General features: G+C 44.1%; 2 protein-coding genes across 3 annotated transcripts; one reads left to right on the forward strand and one right to left on the reverse strand.

Annotated features, from left to right (window-relative positions):
- Nucleotides 1-1,724: 1,724 nt before the first annotated feature.
- Nucleotides 1,725-25,247, forward strand: LOC111857209 (bone morphogenetic protein 7-like). 2 transcript variants are annotated; one of them, XM_072715716.1, is made up of 8 exons: nt 1,725-2,177; nt 2,482-2,762; nt 21,988-22,180; nt 22,671-22,819; nt 23,078-23,275; nt 23,589-23,665; nt 24,103-24,213; nt 24,594-25,247. In XM_072715716.1, the coding sequence occupies exons 2-8, from the start codon at nt 2,522-2,524 to the stop codon at nt 24,741-24,743; spliced, it is 1,119 nt and encodes a 372-aa protein (XP_072571817.1). In that variant the 5' UTR covers nt 1,725-2,177; nt 2,482-2,521; the 3' UTR covers nt 24,744-25,247. The 2 variants fall into 2 exon arrangements, with proteins under 2 accessions (XP_072571817.1, XP_023693587.1); XM_023837819.2 differs by having other exon boundaries at nt 1,725-2,762.
- Nucleotides 10,063-15,040, reverse strand: LOC140592190 (uncharacterized). Its single transcript, XM_072714903.1, has 2 exons — nt 14,679-15,040; nt 10,063-10,900 (listed from the first exon to the last, which is right to left on the reverse strand). The coding sequence occupies exons 1-2, from the start codon at nt 15,038-15,040 to the stop codon at nt 10,063-10,065; spliced, it is 1,200 nt and encodes a 399-aa protein (XP_072571004.1).
- Nucleotides 25,248-25,976: the final 729 nt, after the last annotated feature.

Genomic DNA, 25,976 nt, shown 5'->3' on the forward strand with positions numbered 1-25,976 from the left:
CCACCAGAAGGGGCAGAGACCACTTGGGATATTGACCTGCATGTCTTAAATAATCCAATTAAACACGCTGTTAGGGGAATGGAGCTGAGTGATGAAAAGTTATCTTATCACAGCACATAAAAGGTCAAGCGTATGATGTTTCACAGGTCAGCTATTCTCAGCAAGTGGTTTGAGTCTCTGTGTAAGGCATTTTGAGTAAAAATATCTTCAATGAAACATTACAATGCAATAGAGAGTATATGGAAGAAACAAAGTTGCTTTGCATGGTGTATGTACAGTCCTTCTGGTCTTCTGCATTGCAGACTTGAAACATCAGAGCTGTTTAGTAAACGTCACATGCCATGATCACCAGTGATACAATAGAAAAAATGCTTTGGAGCCATAACTAATCTTGATTTTCTCGTTCTGAGCTGAACCACACAGGCACATGTTGAATCTCATTATGTTTATTTTTCCACGGTACTGGGGTGTATGCATTTGGAGCCACTGCTGATGTCATTGTCTTTATTTGACCAAGTTCCATTAACATGCTGCATGACATTAAGTTATCTTAACAGTGTATACTGCAAAGTATTCATTTTTCCTCCTTTGACCAGTTATTATTCTATAATAAAGGGTTACTGCTGCATTTTCAGCTGATTTATATAGAATCTACGTTACGTTACAGTTATAAAAGCTACCATCGGCGTGGCCACTGTAAGCTCTGCGTACGATCGATGCAGAGGTATGAATCAACCTTTGTGTTGCAAGTATGGGTCTTTATATGATGTGCGTGTTATATACATACACATACACATTATTATATATAATATTCTCTCTCCAATGCCAATCCTTTACAGTTACGGCCATGTGAATTCTAGCTGTTAAAAATCCACCCAGCCACCACCCATTTCAACTTCAACTACAAAATGACCACACCTCGAATCTTCTACCACACCAGCTCAGGGACACACTGGAAGCATTTATATCACTTCATTTACCAAAATCTGTACTTGTAGAGAGACCAAAAGAAAACAACGACAGGACGGCAGGAGACTTGGAATCGATCGTGCAGCAGCACTTTGATCTGCGTATAATTTCTTTCCAACATTTAGAATCATACACCGCAGGGACCGCGCTATTTCTTTGTTTCTTTATTTATTGTCCACATGGGGAAAATGGGTTGGGGCATAATTACATTAGAAATGTCTCACAGAACAAATAAAACAATAAAAAAGACCTCGAGTGAATAACACCCACAACAAGAGACAGAAAATTCACCGTTCTGTGGTACAAAGCTTTACAAAAGTAGAGAATAGTAATACGACCGCACACATTAATCAGGAAAAAAAATCCATAATACCTTCGACATTTTCCCTGTTGACTAATAAATTGCCTAGACCTATTGTCGCTGAATTGAAGGGAAATCTGTATAATAAGAATATGAAACTGAGAAAAATACAGTTTTCACTTTTCATGTGATAGTGATCAGCAATATTCCTTCACGCTCCCTTCATTTAAAACTACAGGTACAGGTGGAATTTTGCGATTTTATTAATGTCCATTTCAGTTGTTTGGGCCAACCTTGAATAAGACAGTATTTTGTAAGAGCACGGTACTGTGGTGTACTGGTGTTGCACAATCTAGTTTTCCCTAATTCGAGACCACTGTTAAACCCAAAAGTTTGTACTCCGAAATGACCCACCTCGCTGAAATCAGTTACACGGAATTTCGCGACAGTTGGGATAATCGTCACTATTAGCCTACCTGAAGAAATACAGAGTTGACAAGTAGCCAAATTGTAATTACAATATAACGATCACGGGGGAATGCACCACCACCCATCCGATTACCATGGTGAAGGGTCCAACACCATAAAAGAGTAATTCCATCTCACCTTCACCCCACTCACTTAATCATCTTCTCCTCTGCAGGATACGTATCACACACTCTGGACCTGTTAAGCTGTTGCGCTTGTTGCAGCAGCAGCAATCGGCTCTGCATTGCGCCACTCCCAAGACCATTTAGCGCCTCCTTAAAGTCCTTAAACTGCGCTCAAGACAGACATCGCACCCAGTTCAAAAGTTATTCAGGCTCGCTGAAGTGGACGTGATCAAGAGACAGCGATCGTTCAACGAGATACAGACTCACGTCCTGAGGCATTCTTTGGATGTGTAACCTTAAAGATAACAGAAACGGTGGGAGTGGGAGTAATTGGACGGGGCATCCACGTAGGGGAAAAATAATTTGACATGCCGGAATTCATCTGATATTATGATAAAAAGATCATAACTGAACTGCACACAACAGGTTAATTACTTAAAATTGAACTGATCTAATGATCAGTGTTTTATCCTGTATTGGACGCATTTGAATCTATTCCCTTAGAATGAGTACAGTAGCGGCACAAAGTGCGGCCACACTTATATTTATGTGGGGCTATTGTGCGCTGTGTGAGTCTTTTTTTACCAACTTCACTTTTAACGAGGACTTACACTACAGCTTCGTGGAGCGGCGCCTCCGCAGTCAGGAGCGCAGGGACATGCAGCGAGAGATCCTTTCCATCCTCGGGCTACCGCACCGGCCGCGGCCGCATCTCCATGAGAAGCGCAGCGCTGCGCCCCTCTTCATGCTGGACCTGTACAATGTCATCTCCACCGACGGACGGCAGGATCTGCACCCATACAAGCCCGTCTTTACCACCCAAGAACCGCCGATCGCCTCTCTACAGGACAGCAACTTTCTCAGCAACGCCGACATGGTCATGAGTTTTGTCGACTTGGGTAGGTAACTTTTAAAATGAATGAGTTTGAGGGAAATACTTATTACGCGTCTGGCAATGTCTGTTAATGTCTTTTACCTTTTATAAAGAGTGTAATCTAGAGAGTTTTCTGTTAAGAACTTGTGTTTTTTAATAATTACAGTTAAACGCGTTAACGTGCAACATATTGATGCACAATACGTCTTCCCTTATTTAACTTAATTCTTTCACAAACTGTATTTTTTAATCTAGCCTCGGGAAGTATAGGTGCCCTACTTTGGATTATTTTAGTGTTAGGTAGTCAACGCTAGGTTACAATTAATGCTAATTTGTTTGGGACGAGTTTAAATAATAAACACAGTGTTTATAGGTTCTTATCCTGATTTTCCAATCCGAAGAACAATATTGAGAAAAGTATGCGTTATAAGCGCATAATTTTATATATTAGGCCTAAATGATAATTGCGTAGTTTGATTTGAATAACGCTTGTGGTAAAATTTTATTGATTAGCTAAGAGATCAGAATTTAACATTAGTGATAATTTAGACATTTAAAATAAATGTAGTCAGGGTTTCATTATTGTGCGAGCTTCTCAATAATAGTGGTGGACATGGATGATCACGTGACTGTATTACTTATGGCGGGTTTGACTGATTTTAAATATTAAGTTTACAAAAACCCCCGATTATCTCATCTTAAAATCGAGCATATTGTTACAACTATGACGTGTTTTGTTCTGCTTTATCAGTTTTCAAGCTTTGAGTTGTGCCAGTTGCCTGATTAACCCGATAATAAGCCAGAGAAGTGACTTTGTAGCAAGTGGTTGGGTATTCTTCAGGCATGTATCAGTCTGGAGGAGGAGCCACTGGGGGAAGTAGAGCCAAACCGTACAACCACTTACCATAGCCATGCCTGCCTGTCTGTGTAGGTGTGTGTAGGCGGACTTCCTATAGTATTATTACATTATGAAACCAATTACTGCTATTTGTTGCCTTTAGATGTTGCTTTTGCCGAAGTGACAGGCAGAGCACAAGCCACATTGTGGCTGGCCTCTCATGTCTAATATTAGCATGTCTTTTCACGAGGCCCAATCAGCAGGCTCCAAGGCTCCTCGTTCTCGGGCTGCATGGGGCATTGATGTGGTATCCAGAAGCAGGCAGGAAGTAGGTCTGTAACCAAAAGCCAATAGTAATTCATCTCGATTCTCCACAATATAAACATCAAAAGTGCACATTTTAAAGCTACATGGGTAGTACTATCCAAAAAAACTAATGATATATCTGTTGGTTCTATCACCTACAACTTTGGAAAAAATAAATAAACCACAATATTAATTCATTGCATCTCATTAATGAAGGGTTTCTTCCTTGCTTTATGGGCCTTTGGTCCTGCTTCTAGGAGAATGATGTGAACTGTCCTAGCAGTGCACTTCACACCACTTAACATTTCCCATTCTTTTTGGATGTCACTTGAGGTCATCCTCCGATTTATGAGGCACCGCCGAATAAGTTGACAGTCATCTCTGGCATCAGAATGTTGCTTCTGGCCTCTGCCTGGCTGGTTTTTGGTTATTCCCAGTGTCTCCCGCTTCACCTTGTTCTTGTGTACTGCAGTTTTAGAGACTTTGAGCCTGGAAGCAACCTGCTTTGTCGTGTAGCCTTCTGCCAGCAGAATCAGGATTAAACCAGGATTTATAAATGCAGATTCTTTTTAAATATAGAGTGGTCCCCCCTTTTTTTCTAGAGCTATATATACAGGGACTAATATGCCTGGGAGGATGATACGCCTCTGTTCCCTTTCTGTCTTAGCTGGTACTCTGTCCACCATTTCTCAGTTTTCTCTCTCACCATTTCAGTGTCAGACATTACAGTCGTGCAGAGTGACATCACTCATGTGCATTTACTATGGTAGATACTGTACAGTATGTTGACTGTTATTACTGCACAATGGAGACTGTCGTGAGTCAGCTTTCCGACACTCAGCTTTCTAGCTCTGTACTCAATTATACAATGAAATATAGGGACAGATGGTATTTTCAAGAAAAAGTTAGTCACCTATGATTTTTATTGTTGGGGGGGGGGGGGGGCGGAGGGGTGAGCAGAGCCTCTTCAAACGGGTGTTAACTGCCTGGAAAAGAGCAGAACGAATCAGAAATCTGTATTGCTGATTAAAAGGCCTTTCACTGTGGTAATAAGCCTTGAATTCCTGTAGATAATAGTTTGGATGTTTTGACCTTTCCCTCGGATGATTCAGGTCACACTGTATGATCATTATGGATAAGGGTGATTTCTAAGCAAGTGACTAGTTTAAGAGGAAGAGTGGTATCTTAAACACGGCAAAAAGAAACGATGTGTTAAGCCGCTTTGTGGAAATTGTTACTGGTGCTTTTAATTAAAAACACGGTGGCTGTGGAACAGGGATTATGGAGAAGCTGATTCCCCAGAAAGAAACAGGCAGCTACACACATTACCTCAGTCACCCTTTTGAAGGGACAGGATGATGAGCTGAATTCCCCACAGCGCGCGTCGTTACGCATGTTCATGTGCTCATGTGTGACCCTGCATGTATATATCAGACAGATATAAATGTAAAGCGGCCAAATTTTTATTGTCATATTATCCACATACAGGGATGCAGTGGCACAAAATGTTATGGTGCGATATACAGACAGCAAATGACAATGGGAGGTATTCGCAGTAGTTTAAAGTGCAAAAGCAGGGGACAGAGTGAAACTGGGCTGGACTCAAGGCTGTATATACATTGTTCATTAACACCGATAATAAATTACACAGCAGCTTTAAGGGTGGAATACAAACATGTCGGCTGATTTTCAATAAATAAGTAAATAAATAATAGTATGGTGACCAGTGCCAATGGTGGGACTGACAGGCGAGACAGAATGTATGTCCGTAAATGCCGTGTACATTAGGTATAGGTAATGTTGTCCTCATGTGGGGATGTGGCTCCTCCCAGTCTGCGCAGCTGCAGCCTGACTGCACACGCAGCCCCAGAAAGACTCTGCAGGCAGTCTCTGCACTGGCGCCCGGGGCTCATACAGATGTTTCTGGCCTGGCTTCACTGGACCCTAGCAGCTGTGCATGGAAAACGTCTTTAGCAAGCAGCCTGCAGCCGTCCCTACCTAGCTCAGCCTTTTCTCTCCCCGAATGGGCTTCAGCCCCCCAGCGCCACCCCCCCCCCCCCCCCGGGATGCAGTCCTGAAGCAGCTCTTCGCCACCCTCAGTGCCATTACCTCACATTATTCAGTTATTTTGGCAATTCACTTCAGTTAAAAGCAAGCGCTGCCTTAGACTCATTCCCTTCACACAGCTGGATCTCTCTCTGAGCACTGGTGGCCGGGGTTTATGGGTACTGTTACTTGGGCAGCCAGATTTCTGGGACTTTGACCAGGAACTTTTTATGTTTAGTCACTGAATTCCACCCAGAAATGTTATCAGTTCATTTCAGTCCATCACCTGAAAATTGACTGTGTTTCCAGAGGAAACACCTTTGAATGCACCTTAAAGGTCGACTAACCCTTTGCTTTCTAACCTGTAGACATTTATTTTCAAGTGTGGATTGTCAGTCATTGGGTTGTAAGATTATCTGCTTTGCAGACAAGCATTGTTTTAAATCGCCATCTGTACTCAGTACTGTACCATATGTCCATCCATCCAGCTGCCAACCACTTGTCCCGCTTAGGGGACCTGGCTGCACCGAGGCAGAGGACAGGCCAGTTGCTTGGATGAGATGCCAGGCCATCACAGGGCACACACACGAGGGGGCGATGTAGAGATAGAAGTTAGCCTAATGGCATGTTTTGGGCAGTGGGTGGAGACCGGGGTACCCAGAGGAAACCCGCATGATGTGGGGAGAGCATGTGAACGGCTCACCCCAAACAAGTCAGTACTCCTGGAAGTCAATATTTGAATTGTGATACGAAAGGGTCCACCCCGTCCCACTCTGATTACTTCTCTCGGTTTGCCTGGGTGCCAAAGACTGCTGATAGAAAAGATAAGATTGCAGTGTATTTTTTGGTTTAATTAGGTAAGTTGGAAACTGTAAAAAAATTCAAATAAGGCGAATGAGAAAAATGAAATGAACTAAACGAATCATTTCTGACTGTGTGTGCAGAGAACCACAAAATCCCACGCAGTGTGTGCTGTAGCATCATACAAAATGGTCTTAGTCTGTTGTGCTATAAAGAACCTCATTGTGTAATTGAAAGCAGGGTCCACAGCAGATTTAATTAGCATAACACATCCATAGAGAGACATTCACTGTCAGTCTATTGTGTATGATCTTTGTGATGCAGGGTTTTGCGTCTAACGGTGCCAGCGATAGTTCCACAGATCCTTGTTGTGCAGCATCATGCCGAATTGTAGAAAAGCCCAAACCATAATCATCAGGGATGCAATACAAACAAATGGTGGTAAAATGAATGATACATAGCATGCTAGTCTGATGTCCATATAAAAGACAAATGCGTGCAATGTTTGGAGCTAATACAGTAACAGGTTGGTGGTTTTGAAGTTCATCTGCGAAAATGTATTCAGTAAAACACAAGAATGAGCCGACCTGTATAAGCAGCAGTAGGTTGTTCGCTGTCATCCATTCCCTGTGTGGAGTTTGCCATCATAATGGAATGTTAGTGTAATCTCAGATGCCCCAGATGTCAGTAAATATCTGGTGTGGTTTATTTTAAATGCTAACCAGTGGGACGTTTTCATCCACACATGGGCCAGCTACACTAAGGAATTCACAAAAGTATATAAACCAGATCGAGTCACCCAAATATCCCCTGCACTGAATTATGTTGTTATGCAGGTCTACTCTTTACTATAACTTATTTCGTATGACCTCAGAGGAATAAAATAGTTTATGTTTGTAAGCAAGTATAAGAAGGTTTGCTTTTCAAATCTGATGCAGCCACCATGCAGCTAGAGCCTTGCTTACGTACTGAAATTTAATTGAAGAAGAATGACTTATTGTATGATTATTGTAAGGCCCTTTAAGAACGTTGCTGAACTAATCTGAGTATGCTGAGTTGCATGAATTTCACAGATGCTCCTACTGAATTATGTGACGTTTAGTTAGGTTGTCCAAACAAAGAGGAACTCACCCAACCTCAGAAAGTTTGAAGTAGAACTTAATGTCTCATTATTATTATTATAATAATAATAATTATTATTAATAATAATAATAATAATAATAGTAGTAGTAATAATAACCTTTATTTATATAACACTTTTCATACATGCAAGTGCAGCTCAAAGTGCTTCGCATATGAGATTAAAATAAAATCAAAGTAAAATAAGTAAACAAACAAATGATACAATAAAATAAAAAAAGAATACAAGGCTACAGTTCTAAAAGTATAAGCTAGTGAAAATTGGATGAATTGGTGAAATAATTAATGTCATATTTCATGGATATAGCAACAAAACGGTGAGATAAAAATTAAGAAATATCATAGGTAGTAAAAGAACACAAACATATAATACTATAATCATATAAGTGAATAGGATAATAAAATTAAGTATAATAAAATATTATAAACTGGTTCAAATACCATTATAAAAAATGCATTTTCAATAGCTTTTTGAAAGTGTTAAGGTTCTCTAATGTCTTTTGGCAGTGGGTTCCACTGTTTTGGAGCATAATAGCTAAAAGCTGCCTCACCACTTTATTTACATTCTAACTTTGGAATACACAGATGTCTAGGATTGGTAGATCTCAGAGTTCTAGTGGGAATATAAAAGGTAAGATCGCATGAGATATGACATCATCACGTTTAGCCACTTGTGGAAGTTCAGAATGTGTCAATCAGATATATTATACAGTGTTAAATGTGGAACGCTTTTTCCAAGGATTTGTAACATTAGCCACTGGGTGTCTGTTTTAGCTTAAAACTAACAAACAACAAACTCCTAAATAGGAGCCAAGTCATTTGTAGCTTTTATGTGTTTTTTGGGTGGGGTAGTTACATGAGTGATTTAACATAAATTAAAGGTGAGTCCATGGAAATGGTTTCCACAACCATCACCAAAATTAGGAAGGGTGCCATAAAAATATAAGTAATTCAATCCAGCAGCAGCAGCAGCACTAAAAAGAGGCCAGAAGCAGGCATGTGCAGGAGTGAGCAGGCCTTTCTGAAATGCCACAGTGCCGTTCCTTAGGCCATGCCTTACACTGTCGGCTGCATCGTGAGATGTACTGGCCTGAAGAGTGGTACCTCTGTTTTGGTGTTTGTCTCTGGCACATTTCAGCACCCTTTGTAGCTGTGAATTCTTCTTCTTTGCTGAATGTTTCATATCAGTTCTTTGTGAATGCATTTTAGAGATCTATGTAGATCTTTTACAGCATGCTATGGCCTTTAGTGTTTCTAACAGATTTGTGTTTTTCTTAGGAAGTTACTGGGTATAGATAAATGATAACTTTGAAATGCATGCAGGACATTTATGAGTCAAACTGATACTTCTGAAGACATTTAGTTTAATAGTGAAATGGAAAGTGAAAGATATGTACAGAATTGGCACACAGATTGGCATAAGTCTAAGATGTGTAAGAGCTTAAGTAGGGGCACCCCTGGATCACACAGACACTTTCCTGCGCCGGTATTACCCACTATTCCCGATTAATTGAGTATTGGTGATTTGTGAGTTCCTGTCTTTATTTATAATTTATGCCGTTTGTTGACAGTGTTTGAAAATTGTCAAAGTCCCCAGAAGTAGCAGCTAGAAGGCAAAGCTACTGTATGATCAGCAAGGTAAGAAGAGGTCTGTTCAGGGAAATGCTGTATCACAGAGGCAAACTGTCCCTCATACAAACAGTATACCAAACGCTTTATAAAACACCCAGGTCCTGTTCTGTATTAAATTGTGCTAAAACAAATGACTGGCTACGGAAATGTGTCTACTCCCACCCCCATATGATTTACATGACCCAGCAACACATTACAGTGAAATAAATGTGTCATTGAGGTATGACATCATTACCATGACCTGTAGATGGGAAGTTCCTGAATAATTGCCCTGTTCCCAAAAGTCACCCTGTGAATATGAGGAAAGGTGTAAAATCAACGTTAGGGAAACACTTTAGGCAGCATTATAAATATGTCAGTTGAGTTTTTTCTTTTTCGTAAAAACTAAGGTAACTCCATGTTGTTATTTTCCAAGTCTTTGCAGTAAGCCTCACATCCAAGCCATGGCAGTGTTATTTTTATTGGAGACAAGTATTGCTTACATTCAACTCTCTAAAAGTTGGTTACATCATACTACTAAATTGAGAGGTCCAGCTCCCATAGAGAATTGTGCTCTAGTGGATTATGAAGGTAGGTGTGAAGACTGAGGCCTGGGAGGAATGTGGCTGTATGAAGGCAGGAGTGAAGACTGAAGCCTGGGTGGAATGTGGCTGTATGAAGGCAGGAGTGAAGACTGAAGTCTGGTTGGAATGTGGCTGTATGAAGGTAGGCGTGAAGACTGAGGCCTGGGAGGAATGTGGCTGTATGAAGGCAGGAGTGAAGACTGAAGCCTGGGTGGAATGTGGCTGTATGAAGGCAGGAGTGAAGACTGAAGCCTGGGTGGAATGTGGCTGTATGAAGGCAGGAGTGAAGACTGAGGCCTGGGAGGAATGTGGCTGTGTGAAGGCAGGAGTGAAGACTGAAACCTGGGTGGAATGTGGCTGTATGAAGGTAGGAGTGAAGACTGAAGCCTGGGTGGAATGTGGCTGTATGAAGGCAGGAGTGAAGACTGAGACCTGGGAGGAATGTGGCTGTATGAAGGCAGGAGTGAAGACTGAGGCCTGGGAGGAATGTGGCTGTATGAAGGCAGGAGTGAAGACTGAAGCCTGGGTGGAATGGGGCTGTATGAAGGCAGGAGTGAAGACTGAAACCTGGGTGGAATGTGGCTGTATGAAGGCAGGAGTGAAGACTGAAGTCTGGGTGGAATGTGGCTGTATGAAGGCAGGAGTGAAGACTGAGGTCTGGGAGGAATGTGGCTGTATGAAGGCAGGAGTGAAGACTGAAGCCTGGGTGGAATGTGGCTGTATGAAGGCAGGAGTGAAGACTGAAGCCTGGGTGGAATGTGGCTGTATGAAGGCAGGAGTGAAGACTGAGGTCTGGGAGGAATGTGGCTGTATGAAGGCAGGAGTGAAGACTGAGGTCTGTAAGGAATGTGGCTGTATGAAGGCAGGACTGAAGACTGAGGCCTGGGAGGAATGTGGCTGTATGAAGGCAGGCGTGAAGACTGAGGCCTGGAAGGAATGTGGCTGTATGAAGGCAGGAGTGAAGACTGAAGCCTGGGTGGAATGTGGCTGTATGAAGGCAGGAGTGAAGACTGAGGCCTGGGTGGAATGTGGCTGTAAGAAGGCAAGAGTGAAGACTGAGGCCTGGAAGGAATGTGGCTGTATGAAGGCAGGAGTGAAGACTGAGGCCTGGGAGGAATGTGGCTGTATGAAGGCAGGAGTGAAGACTGAGGCCTGGGTGGAATGTGGCTGTATGAAGGCAGGAGTGAAGACTGAGACCTGGAAGGAATGTGGCTGTATGAAGGCAGGAGTGAAGACTGAGGCCTGGGTGGAATGTGGCTGTATGAAGGCAGGAGTGAAGACTGAGGCCTGGGAGGAATGTGGCTGTCTCTGGGAAGCAGCAAGGACCCAGAGCAGCTGGTATGGCAGGTTCTTCGCACCTTCATTCCTTACTATGGTGTACGGGTCGTGGGCTTCATAGTATGACATACAGAGCCAGATTATGATTAATTTGCCATCGTGGTCCTTTTTCTCGGCGGTGACTAAGCAAGGTTTAATGTTAGCCCGAAACGTGATCAGCAATGGTGTGACTTGACACATCACATCGCCTCCGAAGGTAAGATAAGAGAAGAGACAGCATGATGTTTCCATTTCATTTATTGAGCAGATGCTTTTGTCCAAAGTGATGTAAAAGAACGACTGAGCAGGGTCATCCTGTCCCTGGAGTAATTGAGGTTAAGGGTCTTGCTCAAGGGCCCAACAGTTACATCACTCTGTCAGGCACGGGATTTCAACTGACAACCTTCTGATCACAATAATCCACTGAGCGACACACTGATACACTAGGATATTAAATCATTCCTTGTTAATAGTCTCATTAACAAAAAAAAACGCATAGATATCAGTACATATTGTATACTCAGTGTCCTTGGAATACATATGAAAATAGCTTCATATCAGCACTGTGATGCTGTTGTTTCTGCTCAGCACTCACACAGTGTTTAGCCCGCTGTCGTTTATGGCACTCACTCACTGATTTATCATCTGTGTTACCAAGGCCAGTGTGGCAAGGGCACGCCAGGAAGGAAACACTGACCGTGGCACATGGCTGAGATCGTGTTTTGTGATGGGAACACTTCCTAAACATATTCATGTAACACAGGTAGAGTGAGTGAGTTTGCTGAGGCTTCATGTTTCCTCTCAGAGGAAGCAATAAAGACGGCCGCTTGTGTTTAACTGCTCTTCTACCCGCCTCTTAATTGCTGCCATATTTTTCTTAGGGGGGGGGGGGGGTGTCAGAAAATGGAGTAATAAGAAGCTAACACTAAAGGTATTAGCGCCAGGGCTCGTTTGCTTGAAGCATCCGGAGGGTTTATGATCAATATTTTCTTTCAAACATTTACTGTATCACCAATTTCATTCCTTATTTCATTTTGAAATATGGAATATATAGGAGCTGCATTGACTGCTAGCCCTCGGTAATATTAAGCATGAACATGTTCCTTCTGCTAAGGGAGAAGGTTTAATGGATGAAGGGATGAGGCAGCCCTGTGAGCTGGAAGGAAGGCCAGCAATGGTCTCCCCAGCTGTGTCCAGCTGTTCTCCCCCGTGCAGACAGAGGAGGTTTAATGTTCAAGGGCAGGTCATTGGGTAAAGGAGTCTATAGCCCCTAAGGCTGGGTGTGGAAACTGGAAGGGGGGCTGTACTTGTGTAGGCCTAGGAGTATAGAGACGGAAAGTGAGGGGGTTCCTGGGGGGGGGGGTACAGCAGCTTTTGCCTTTTCTCCAATCAGGTATTAAAAGCACAAGCCTGTGTAAGGAAATGATTCAGCTAGAATATTTCCCTAGCAACGGTCAGTCAGGGCTGCATTTCCCAAAAGCATAGTTGCTAACAACATCAGCAACTTACATAGTTGGAACCGTTCAGTTGCATAGTTCCAACTATGTAAGTTGCTAACGAGAGTTTTTGGGAAACGTGCCCCAGGATATCAGCAACATATTCTGGTAAATGCTAAATAAAGCAGGGCCTTTGTTGGTTGAAGTAGGGGAGCAGATAGGACAGCAGCTGAGAACATGTCCTAGGAAGGTTTTAACAACTTGAGCAAGGAAGGTTTTTAATATATGTAGCCCTTGTTTATGTCCTTCAACGTAATGGGCTGACCTGAGTTCTTTGACTGTCACCGTTCTGAGCCCCACCTCTCTACCTCTATATACAGAGACCCTTCAACAGACGATGTGTATACAGAAACACAACAAACTTTATTTTACAAAATAATCAGTAACTCAACCAATCCTCTCTGGAAATGAATAATCAAGAGGGGAAGGACAGGAAAGATCTCCTCAACCAAGAATAGTATCAATATTCACCAAATAAAACCATTTGACATTGTACACAATACTTAAGACAAATTATAGCTCCAAAAGTAAACAGCAGGTTAAGAAATTAATCAAACCGGAATAAAAAGAATAATAAAAAGAAACACGTTGCAGGCCTGAGGTGATGCGATGGCGCGCTTAGCTGTATTACCAATTGAACAGTCTCTCGTACTCACGTTCCTTTTTCCACCAAATCCTTCCACCGGTCTCCTTGTCCCGTATTGCCAGATGAACAACAGCCTTATCTTGGTAGCTTGGGGGGTGCAATCCGAGCGAAATGGGCCCCGCGTTGGCCCCTCAGAGGAACCTCCAGCGTCTCACGGTAGCTGGAGGCGCTATCTGAGCAGCTCCATATGCCGTAATGCCCGGTACGTCCAAGGCTTACTCAGTTGCAATTAGGACATCACTCCCGAACAAAATAAAACCACATTGCTTAAGTTGCCCTACTACAAAGGAAAAGGGGGAAACAGAAATATCCACCAAGTGCTAATACGAATTAGCTCCTAGCCACCGTAATGAAGTGGCGTATTTACCAATAGACAAACTCAGCTCTGAACTAAAGCCTCAAAAGACGTGCTATATCTAAATATAAATAGCACCGTGGGACTTAGATTCCCACCGAAAGGTACGTCCCCGATATTAAAACGGGATACGACTGGAACAAAAAAAACTCTTTTTCTTTTTTTTTTTTTTCCCCGCGCCAAGCCGCGTGCCGCGTATCTCTTTTCGATCCTGCTCCCGCCTCTCTTTTATATGTTCTCCAATCTGTAGTACTCATCCAATGATGGACAGTCCCAATCACCTATTCTTTAACAACTGCCACTATGAGGAATCAAACTAGGTAGCGCATAGAGAACAAGTTGGTATTACCTGCTCTTAAAGACACCGTACGCTTAGGCCATGAATTAATCAATCCAGCCACATACATGTAACACACTATATCAGTTACTCATCCGTAGGCTGAGTAATGCCAGGCTACATACCCCCCTCTCTAAATGTCTAGATGTCCTCATCAGACCGTTTCATCTCTAAACATCTGAAGAGGAGTAGCTGATTCTATACTTTGGCTTATTTAAGCAAGTACATACACACAGGCTGACGAAGAATAATTGCCCCCGCGGGATTCACCATGTGGAGTAATGGAAATCCTCAATCCACGATGTACAAGCACTACCGGGCGATCAGAGGGGGATCCAAGGCTATCGTAGCTCAACCGCAACACTGGTTTTATTTCTCTTTTATTAGGCCTACCCAGAGTAGTTGTTGCGTCTCCGTTGGACAAACTAGATGAACGGACGTCTCCGCCTTCTAGATCCATGTACACCATAGAGTCCCCCTGGATTCGCTGTCCATCAACTGGGTCCTGGGCCATCTCTATTGTTTCCTCTGGCAGCTCAATATCCCCCTCATTTAAAGTCTGGAGTGGCACATCCGGACATACCCCTACAGCTTGCCGTTCTGGCACTCCCGTTTCCCCTGCATCTAAGGCAGGATTTAACAGCTCGGTGGCTTGTAAACCATGCTCCATAAAGGTAAGGGAATCCGACCACGAAGGCCCATCTTCATATTCGGACTGTCTCTCATCCTCATCCGTCTCTCTATCACTCACGTTGGTGTGCTCTGTTTGTCTCGTCCTTGTCAGAGGTCTGCGGGGTGGAACTCTGCTATCTGCATACATCGGCATCCTCACTTGACTGCCTAGAGGTAACAGGTGATCTCGGTGAAGGGTTTTTATTACTCCCCTCCCTTCCTCAGGCTTTATCCGGTACACAGGAAGATTCGGCAACTTCTCTACCACTATGTAGGGAACGGAATTCCACCTGTCACTCAACTTGTGCTTTCCTGGTAACCCGGTAGCTCGCACCAGCACACGATCTCCTGGTTCTAGAACCTGATGTTTGACTCTGCAGTCATAATATTTCTTGTTCTTCATATGAGATTTTGTGGCCGCTTCCACTGATAGCTGATACGCCTGCCTTAAATCAGCTCGCAGGTTGTCAATATACTGCAGATAAGTGACGTTTCTACCTTCCTCAAGGGATGCCCCTAAACAAAGATCAATGGGCAAACGTGCCTCTCTCCCAAACATTAAGTAATAAGGGGAGTAGCCAGTCGCATCATTTCTTGTACAGTTGTACGAATGCACCAGTAGGCTCACCTGTTGACTCCATCTCTGCTTTCTAGTTGGGTTCAGGGTCCCTAGCATAGATAGCAGTGTGCGGTTAAAACGCTCTGGCTGTGGGTCACCCTGGGGATGATAGGGAGTCGTTCTAGACTTTTTTATGCCCAGTACCACCAAGAGTTCTTTAACTAGGCGGCTCTCAAAATCACGACCTTGGTCAGAATGTATTCGGGCCGGAAGGCCATAATGCACAAAAAACTTCTCTACCAGGACCCGAGCTACAGTGGCAGCTTTCTGGTCTCTGGTAGGGTAGGCTTGGGCATATCGTGTAAAATGGTCCGTGACCACCAACACACTGGTTATTCCCTTAGAGTCGGGCTCAATAGACAAGAAATCGATACAGACTAGCTCCATGGGGCCGGTACTAGTGATCTGATTTAAGGGTGAAGCTCTTTGGGGCAACGTCTTACGAGCCACACACCGACCACAATTTTTCACATATTGCGACACGTCAAAACCCACCTTTGGCCAATAGAATCGGTCCTTGATCAACTCGGTCAGCCGCTCGACTCCCAGGTGGCCTGACTCATCATGAAGTGACTGTAATGCCATTAGCCGGTATTTTCCTGGTAGTACAAGCTGCAAAGTTTGCCCACCGGTTGGCCTTAAAACTTTTCTGTACAGGACACCATTTTTCATTAATAGACGGTGTCTCTCTCGATGTAATAGAGACACGCTATTATGTCCACCCTTTAACCCAATGGGCCATGCTCCTGTTATCACTCCCTGTCTAGCTACACTGATGTCAGGATCCCGCTCTTGAGCTACCCTGAGGTCGGCACTACTTAACTGCTCGACTGGTCCCACGGTTAGTTGCACAGGGAAAGCATACAGGTTAGGAATGGCACTGGGCGGCACTCCCAGCTGATCTATTAGCCGCGTAGTGGACCCAGAGGACTGCGAGACCTGAAACTGCCTACAAAGCGCCTTCACCCCAGAGGTGGTGATGTTTCGCCACTGCCCATCATCCTCCAACGCATTACGTGACAGCCAATCAGCATCAACATTCTCTTTTCCGGGCTTATACTTGATATCAAAGTCATAGGTAGTTAGCGCAGCCAACCACCGATGACCAGTGGCATTTAATTTGGCTGTGGTAAGAATATAGGTGAGTGGATTGTTATCGGTGCAGACAGTAAATCTTGCCCCATAGAGATAATCATGAAATTTATCTACTATGGCCCATTTTAGAGATAGGAACTCCAATTGATGGATGGGATAATTCTTCTCCGAAGGGTTCAACTTACGACTGGCAAAAGCCACAGGACGTAGTCCCTCGGGGTACTCTTGGTTTAGCACAGCACCCAACCCATCAAGACTTGCATCCACATGCAGCATATAGGGTTTAGTGGGATCAGCGAATGCTAAAACAGGGGCATGCGTAAGACAGGTAATAATCTTATTAAACGCCTCCAGGCAAGCTGGAGTCCAGCGCTCGCCAAATGGTTCTGATGGTCGGAAGTACTGGGTTTGTTTGGGGGTAACTGATTTTTGTTTTTTCTGTACAGGGGGATAACCTCTGGTTAGGTCGGTCAAGGGACGGACTATGGCAGAATAGTTTTGAATGAACTTGCGGTAATAACCACAAAACCCCAGGAAGGACTGGAGGGATTTTAAATCAGTTGGGGGCCTCCACTGCGCGACTACTCTTACCTTTTCAGGATCAGTGGCGATACCTGCTTCTGAGACTATATGTCCCACGTATTTGACCTGGGGCTGACAAAATTGACATTTGTCGATTGAAAGCTTCAACCCCTGCTCTTTTAGGCGGTCTAAAACCTTCAAGAGCCGTTCCTCATGCTCTTCTAATGTCCTACCAAACACTATTATGTCATCTAAATAGACCAGGCATTGTAACAGGTTCATGTCTCCCACGGTCATTTCCATTAGCCTTTGAAAGGTGGCTGGGGCCCCCGTGATGCCCTGAGGCATCCGCTCAAACTGGTAAAATCCGAGCGGGCAGATAAACGCAGTTTTTTCTTTGTCTGCCTCTGACATAGCAAGTTGGTAGTATCCACTACGGAGATCCAGCACTGAAAACCATCTGCTTCCAGTGAGACAGGCTAGCGCATCATCAATCCGTGGGAGAGTGTACTGATCAGGAATGGTTCTAGAATTCAAAAGACGGTAATCAATGCACATTCTTATCTTGCCATTCTTTTTCCTGGCTACTACTATGGGGGATGCATAGGGGCTGCGTGATTCTTTGATGATCCCTGCCGCAAGGAGCTCCTGCAGGTGGCACCGTACGTCGTCAATGTCAGCCGGGGTTAGGCGGCGGACACGCTCCCGGAAAGGTCGGGGGTCAGTTAGCCTAATATGATGTTCAACCCCCTTTGCAAATCCCACATCCCATTCGGCCAAAGAAAAAACCTCAGCCCTCTCAGACAACTTTTGGGCAAGCCTGGTTTTCCATGTCTCAGGGATGGGAGAATCCCCAAAATCAAATACAGTAGGATCCAGCTTGGGTGATGCAATGCTGGTCCTTTTGATCTGAGTAACAAGGTCGGCTTTATGCACATGTGCAACAACGGTGCCCTTAGGAATAGCTCTTTGCTTTACAGATTCATTTCGTAGACGTAGTGAGAAGGTATCTGGGTCCAATTCCCTAGAAAGAAGAACACAAGGAGCCATCAACACCCCTGCGGGTAGGGCTCCTGTGGTTGGGGTCTCTATCATTAAGATGCTGTTATCCAGGGATTCATGGCTGGACACTTTACAGATGGCTGTGTACTCTCCGCCTGGGGGAAGAGTGAGTGGACCGGGTCCCGTCCACGTTATAACAGCTACTGGGTCAGTGGAGGAATTGTCAGGTCTGATTTTATTTACAGGCTGAGTGCATATGCGCAATGTTTGGGCTGACTGATGTGCCCTTTCTCCATATAACTGGGGTTCATGACTGAATGATCTGGCATTAGTGCCAATGATAATAGGGAGCTGTTCAGGGCCCTTAGCTTCAGGGCAGACTAAAGCTAGTACTAGTTTGGGCCCAGTCGGGCACTCATCATCTGGGAACTCAACATTAACTGCAATGAAGCCTTTATAAGGGTAACTGGTCTGCCCGAGGCCCCAAAGATCTAAACTGGAAATTGGATGGAGTGGGAGATGCGACAGGTGTTTAGAATACCACCCTTCAAAAATAATTGATACAGTGGAGCCACTATCCATCAATGCAGTACTTGGCTGCCCCTCAATGATCACCCGTCCCTCTGTAGGCCTTCCTACCAATCCTTGAGGAACATAATCTGACTTATGGGACTCTACGGTACTACTTTTAACAAAACCACCCCTCCCGCGGGCCTCAGGTATACCAGTAGTGGGCCTTTCCTGAAGGCGTCGCAGTCTATTCATGGACTGGATAAGCTTCTGAATTACTCTGGCAGAGTTCTCAGGTGCCTGGCACCGGGGGGCTATATGTCCTTCCTCCCCACACCGGTAGCAAAAGAAATCTTGCCTTTCCTCCAAATGTGCTATTTCTTCCTTACGTTTAGGAGCCGGGGGTCTAAAACTGATTCTCTGTCCCTGAAATGTTTCCGGCTTAGGGGAGTTTGTGGTTCGCTCACGAATTTGGGCTTCCAAGTTAGTCACCTGTTGTTTCAAAGCCTTAAAGTCAGGGTCCATTCCTGTTTTGGCTCTGTCAATGATGGACTGAGGACTATTCTGATAAGGGGTTTGCTCCTTGACTGTAAGTTGCAAAACCTTAGCTTGTAGTTCCTTTATCTGATTTCTTAGGGCGTGAATATCAGAAGGCTTGGGTCCACCAGCCCTGCTAACAGGTCCATGCGAGGTAAACTTAACTTTCTGCCGTGCAGTCTCCTGACCCTCCTCTTCGCGTATTTCATTCAACAACGTTATAAAAGTTGGGGGGGAGTTTCTACGTTCCTTTAGACGCAGTTTCAACAGCATAATATCAGATTCTGTGGTTCCTCTCAAGAGTTGTTCCACCCTCGCCTGATCTCTCATGCTTTGCTGGATGCCCCCTTTCTGTACTGCTCTGGAAATACATTTCTCCAATCGGATCAAAAAATCTGATAGTCTCTCACCAGAATGTTGATGCATTTGTCTGAATGTAATATAAACATCATCACCAGATTCAGAGGTACCAAAAACATTTTCTAAAGCTGTCAAATAATCTTCAGGGTCTGCACAAGGGTCGTTACAACGCACAGCCTGTACCACCTCAAGGGCTGGTCCCTTTAAGCTCTCTACAATCCTTTTCCGCTTCTCTTTCAGCGAACAATCACACTCGTCTAACATTAACCGGGCTTGCTCTAGCCAGTTATCTAACGTTTCCTCTCCAGCGGGTGTGGGAAGGATCCCAGATAATATGCGCAACCTTCGGAAAGCATTATTTTCGTGAGTGGGCTTCATAGTCTTTTCTAACAGATCCCCTACAGCCCGAATAATGGATGCAGGGGTGTCCTCCGGTTGAGGATTCCGGGCTCCAAAAAGCAAAGACTGCACATCATCCGCAGTCTTACCTTCGCTCTCTAGCAACTTCAAGAGTTTAGCTGAAAACGCATCAGCACTGGGCCCACCTTTAATTACCATGAGCTTCCAGGCCGCTCCACCCTGTGGGGGCACAATTTCGGGCGGGACTCTTTCGGGCTCAAACGCATTCCGGCACTCACACAAAATCACTTCACAGTTTATCTGTGTAAAAAACCTGCGAGCCCGCAAACGCACGCGACCAAAAACTTTCACAGCCTCAACTACAGTTTCAATATCAGTTATGTCCATGTCGTCGGGCACTCCACTCACAGCGACAGCAGTATTAGGGTCCACATTTACCTCATGACACCACGCCTCCAAGGCTGCTATTAAATGGGGGTTCACAAGAGAAGCCATTATGAAGGGTGTTGATTAAGTCGACCTGAATAGCTACACTTATATAATTCGTTTATAACTACAATGCTCAAAAGGGAATAAATCCCAGCGGTGCCTCCATTTATGTAGCCCTTGTTTATGTCCTTCAACGTAATGGGCTGACCTGAGTTCTTTGACTGTCACCGTTCTGAGCCCCACCTCTCTACCTCTATATACAGAGACCCTTCAACAGACGATGTGTATACAGAAACACAACAAACTTTATTTTACAAAATAATCAGTAACTCAACCAATCCTCTCTGGAAATGAATAATCAAGAGGGGAAGGACAGGAAAGATCTCCTCAACCAAGAATAGTATCAATATTCACCAAATAAAACCATTTGACATTGTACACAATACTTAAGACAAATTATAGCTCCAAAAGTAAACAGCAGGTTAAGAAATTAATCAAACCGGAATAAAAAGAATAATAAAAAGAAACACGTTGCAGGCCTGAGGTGATGCGATGGCGCGCTTAGCTGTATTACCAATTGAACAGTCTCTCGTACTCACGTTCCTTTTTCCACCAAATCCTTCCACCGGTCTCCTTGTCCCGTATTGCCAGATGAACAACAGCCTTATCTTGGTAGCTTGGGGGGTGCAATCCGAGCGAAATGGGCCCCGCGTTGGCCCCTCAGAGGAACCTCCAGCGTCTCACGGTAGCTGGAGGCGCTATCTGAGCAGCTCCATATGCCGTAATGCCCGGTACGTCCAAGGCTTACTCAGTTGCAATTAGGACATCACTCCCGAACAAAATAAAACCACATTGCTTAAGTTGCCCTACTACAAAGGAAAAGGGGGAAACAGAAATATCCACCAAGTGCTAATACGAATTAGCTCCTAGCCACCGTAATGAAGTGGCGTATTTACCAATAGACAAACTCAGCTCTGAACTAAAGCCTCAAAAGACGTGCTATATCTAAATATAAATAGCACCGTGGGACTTAGATTCCCACCGAAAGGTACGTCCCCGATATTAAAACGGGATACGACTGGAACAAAAAAAACTCTTTTTCTTTTTTTTTTTTTTCCCCGCGCCAAGCCGCGTGCCGCGTATCTCTTTTCGATCCTGCTCCCGCCTCTCTTTTATATGTTCTCCAATCTGTAGTACTCATCCAATGATGGACAGTCCCAATCACCTATTCTTTAACAACTGCCACTATGAGGAATCAAACTAGGTAGCGCATAGAGAACAAGTTGGTATTACCTGCTCTTAAAGACACCGTACGCTTAGGCCATGAATTAATCAATCCAGCCACATACATGTAACACACTATATCAGTTACTCATCCGTAGGCTGAGTAATGCCAGGCTACATATAAATTCCTCCAGCAAAAATATGGATATAAATTGTAATCTAGTTTGAATAAAAAGTGTCAGATAAGGAGCTTAAAGTTATATGCATAAATCTAGGCATAACAATGAAAAATTCAGAAATCTTCCCCAGCCGACTACCTAAAAGGTTACCTGATTCTGGGGAAGTTCTGCTGAACACAGACCTATTTTACTATGCAAATGAATAACATTGTAAAATGTAAGATCTTGAAATATGATCTTACATCTGTTTCTTCCCGATCTCAGTGGAGCATGACAGAAAGTCCTTCCCTGTACGGCGTCACCACAGGGAGTTCCGCTTCAACCTGTCACAGATCCCCGAGGGGGGCGCCGTCACCGCTGCAGAATTCCGCATCTACAAGGACTTTGTCCACGAGCACTTTGAGAACGAGACCTTCCGTGTCACAATCTACCAGGTGCTGCAGGAGCACTCAAACAGGCAAGACCTCCTAGAAACCAAAAAATGCCCCTTTGAAGATTTTCTGTTTTCTTCTCCCATTTTAGTTTTCTTAACAAACAATCTCTCCTATTTTTCTATTTGATTTTGGTGTTTTTATAAGATGCACCATAATTTACTAAGAACATGAAAATTTGGAAATTGTCGACATGTTCATAGACATCCTTCTCATTCCTGCTGTCATTCTGAATCTTCACTTATTGGCAAACCCTTCTCCCCAGAAGGAACCTTGTGCTCCATTTTCCTGTCTTTATCATCAATAAAAACCTGAGGTCCTCAGCAACACGACCCCCCACTTTCAGCAACATGTCACCAGATGTTTTGCCCTCAGATGCCTCTTCCTTCATTGAGAAATCCCCCCCCCCTTCCTAACACACACATTCCACCCCCAATCATATACCCAATAGCCTGACCCCTTACAGCCTGCCAATTGTAGCTCTCATTACCGATTCCCTGTTTTTACCTCATCCAGGGAGCCAGAATTACTGCTGCTGGACTCACGAGTCACCTGGGCTGCAGAAGAAGGTTGGCTGGTGTTTGACATCACTGCCACCAGTAAGCACTGGGCCCTCCACCCAGGATGGGACCTGGTCCTGCAGTTGGCCCTGGAGACCATGGACGGTGAGGGGGGGGGGTCCATGGGCAAGTTTTGCACTTTCCCGCTAATGTGGAAGATAAAGCAGCAAGAATATACTTTAACCCATTCAAATTACTTGCATTTATGTATGAAGTCATCCAAGTTACAATGATAACAACAAACATAATCTGTTTTACTAAAAAAACAAATTATTGTATTCTTCTTGTACATATGGAACACAACATTAAAATATTCACAGTGTAGTGAACACTGCCCTAGAATAATGACTTCATCAAATCCAGGCCGGAGTGTGAACCCCAAGCTGGCCGGGCTGGTGGGCCACAGTGGACCCCAAAACAAACAAGCCTTTATGGTGGCCTTCTTCAAAGCTGCCCAGAGCCGCCCACGCAGAGCCCGTTCTGCTGGCCCCAAGCAGCGGGGCCCCGGCCGGCCCAAGGTCCCCAAGAACCAGGAGGCACCGAGAGCCACCAGCACTGCAGGTATCATGGGGGCTGTGGGAATGGAGTGGATAGGGAAAAGGACCAGGTGGTCATGTGGGACGGCGGCGTGCTCCAAAATGCTCCTTGGAGGAGACAACACATGTGAGACGACCATGTTGAGGTGAACAGTCCCGGCGAGCGGCTGTTCGGGTACGGAAAGCAGAGCACTGGCAGCCAATCAAAGCGGCCATGACTCAGTGGGTGGAAGATCCAGCTGGCCTCTGTTAATCATCTGGGCTCGTCTCTCCAGCTGTACGCCGTGACTTGCTGACTCGCGCATCTCAGACTGTTTTGACTCCCCTCATCTCTGCAGGAAACAGCAGCACAGACCAAAAACAGGGTTGCAAGAAGCATGAGCTCTTTGTCAGCTTCAGGGACCTGGGCTGGCAGGTATGGCCTGGGACTCAGTCGTGCTCAATCCTCCTCCCCTTTGCTCTTTGCATCTTCCCATGTACATTATCCCCCACTCTCTTCTTTTCCATATTTATTACCCCTTTCCTTCTGTTTTTATCTAACTTCCCTGTCTTTTTATTAATCAAAATAAACCTGGTATGTGAAGCGCCTTTGAATCGAAAGGTCTCTAAAGGCTATCCCAAACCACTTAATATCCCTAAGTCACAGCTTAACAAAGACAGCTTAACAGAGTTTGCAGAGCTCTAAAGAATATTATAATAAATCTATTTAAATGGTCATATACACTCAAATAATTACACAGAGTAGAATTTAAAGGATGATGATTGACAACGCAGGAATAACAATGTCCTTAATGCGACAGTAGCTGATAGTCAGTTGACTGAGAGTCATGTGACACGTGGCCTCTCTTCCAGGATTGGATCATTGCGCCAGAGGGCTACGCTGCCTACTACTGCGACGGCGAGTGTGCCTTTCCCCTCAACTCATACATGAACGCCACCAATCATGCCATTGTGCAGACGCTGGTAAGCCTCCGTGGTTGGCCAAGAAGCTGAAGCTGCTGTGTATGTGGATTTTACTGCCAATATGCACAGTAGCCATTTTTTTCTGGATAGATATATGCTGAGGCAACTGTGGTTTCACCGCAAGTCACATGATATTGATAGGAATGTGTGATTATTATATACCCTTTGATTTTGGCTAGTCATCCATCCTATATATCTTTTTTTTATATATGTTACTCAAAATAAATGTTCTTACCCCTCTGAATTATGATATTTTTAGTTTTACTTTTTATTTTCTTGTCTTCCAGCTAAAGGTATTTTAGCCATTCCCTCTCCTTGTGAGCCACTAGTCATGATTTCCACTCGCACACATGCTCACCAATCAATGTCTTTCTTTGTAGGTCCACTTTGTAAACCCAGAGACGGTGCCCAGGCCCTGCTGTGCCCCTACTCAGCTGCATGCCATATCTGTTCTCTATTTCGACGACAGCTCCAACGTCATTCTGAAGAAGTATCGCAACATGGTGGTCAGAGCTTGCGGCTGCCATTGACAGAACTGCCGGTTATCTCCTGATAGTACCATGATTCAGGAGACAAAGAGAGCAGACTTCCTCCCCGTAGTGGACCATAGACTCAAAGAGCCCTTACCCACAATTCACAGGATGTCAGACAGTTACCTGCAGTCTTGTCGCCCACAAGGAGGTCGGACAGTTGATCTTTGCGGGCTGGGCAGTGTAGATACACCAATAAATGGAGAACACTTGAAGATCACCCAGATGTATGGAACCTGAACGTGTTATGTCACTGTTGATGACAGGTACCCGATTTGATGGTTCAGGTTCATGAAGTGGGGAATTATTATTATTATTATTATTATTATTATTATTATTATTAGGGTGGTCTGGTGGTTAGAGGCATTGTTTTATAGGAGTAAGCTTACTGTATTAAGTTAATCTTGCTCCTTAAAAACTGTAAATGCATCAACATGAAATTTGATATCTCTGTAAACCACTTTGGATGAAAGGATCTTCTATCCAAATAAAAGATAAAAAGACTTTGATTTGCCAGTTTTAGATTTAACTGAATGTTTTAAAAGAGCAGAGCTACCCAATGCAGTGTATATGAGGTTTGTTTCATCCTTTTCAGATATTTCATGAAATGAAATTTCATTTTTGGGGAAAAAGCAACATGGCCACCAGTCAGTGTTGACAGCTGCAGTTGACAGCATATGCTCAGTGTGTCCAGTTTTTTCCCTCCTAAAAGCTCATACCTGGCATATGTGTTCGATCATAAATCTGATTTAAACTGACTGCCTTTTCACTCTGCTATGTACTGTGAAGCAGTATTTCCAAGGTATGCTTATAAACTACACACAGAAACGGTTTAGCTAATTTTTAAGTTTGTCATCAGCATTTAAATTTTGTGTCAATTTCAGCATAAAAGGTGATTAATTGTTCGCTGAACAACAAGTAATGTATGTTCATGCTCAGCATATGCCTGAGGATACGCTTTCCTTTTACTCACTTGCTCAAAGTAGCATCACTGCAAAGATACTTATTACACTAGTGAGTGAATCCTTACACCAGGACTGAGGGCGAAATGCACCTGGGAATTGGCCCGATTGCTACCTGCCAGTCTGTCATTTTCGCTGACTGGACAATTCTTCAGTACAAGCTATCGTCTTTGTTTACGTTGAGTCAGGAGCTTTACTTGCATTAGAGATTCTTTTTGAATGCGCATCAGAGTTTATTATTCTAACAAAACACACATGCAGGCGGTATGTT

The sequence above is a fragment of the Paramormyrops kingsleyae genome, chromosome 8 (assembly GCF_048594095.1).
Source record: "Paramormyrops kingsleyae isolate MSU_618 chromosome 8, PKINGS_0.4, whole genome shotgun sequence".
NCBI classification, from domain to species: domain Eukaryota; kingdom Metazoa; phylum Chordata; class Actinopteri; order Osteoglossiformes; family Mormyridae; genus Paramormyrops; species Paramormyrops kingsleyae.

What these genes read in the sequence shown, in the direction of transcription:
- LOC140592190 (XM_072714903.1), bottom strand. Translation starts at nt 15,040, where the DNA reads ATGCCGATGTATGCAGATAGCAGAGTTCCACCCCGCAGACCTCTGACA. An exon ending in ATCCAGGGGGACTCTATGGT is followed by an intron (nt 10,901 to 14,678) that starts GTACATGGATCT and finishes CATTCCTTACAG; the next exon opens with ACCTCAGTCTTCACTCCTGC.
- LOC111857209 (XM_023837819.2), top strand. Translation starts at nt 2,369, where the DNA reads ATGAGTACAGTAGCGGCACAAAGTGCGGCCACACTTATATTTATGTGG. An exon ending in CATGAGTTTTGTCGACTTGG is followed by an intron (nt 2,763 to 21,987) that starts GTAGGTAACTTT and finishes TCCCGATCTCAG; the next exon opens with TGGAGCATGACAGAAAGTCC. An exon ending in ATGCCATTGTGCAGACGCTG is followed by an intron (nt 24,214 to 24,593) that starts GTAAGCCTCCGT and finishes CTTTCTTTGTAG; the next exon opens with GTCCACTTTGTAAACCCAGA.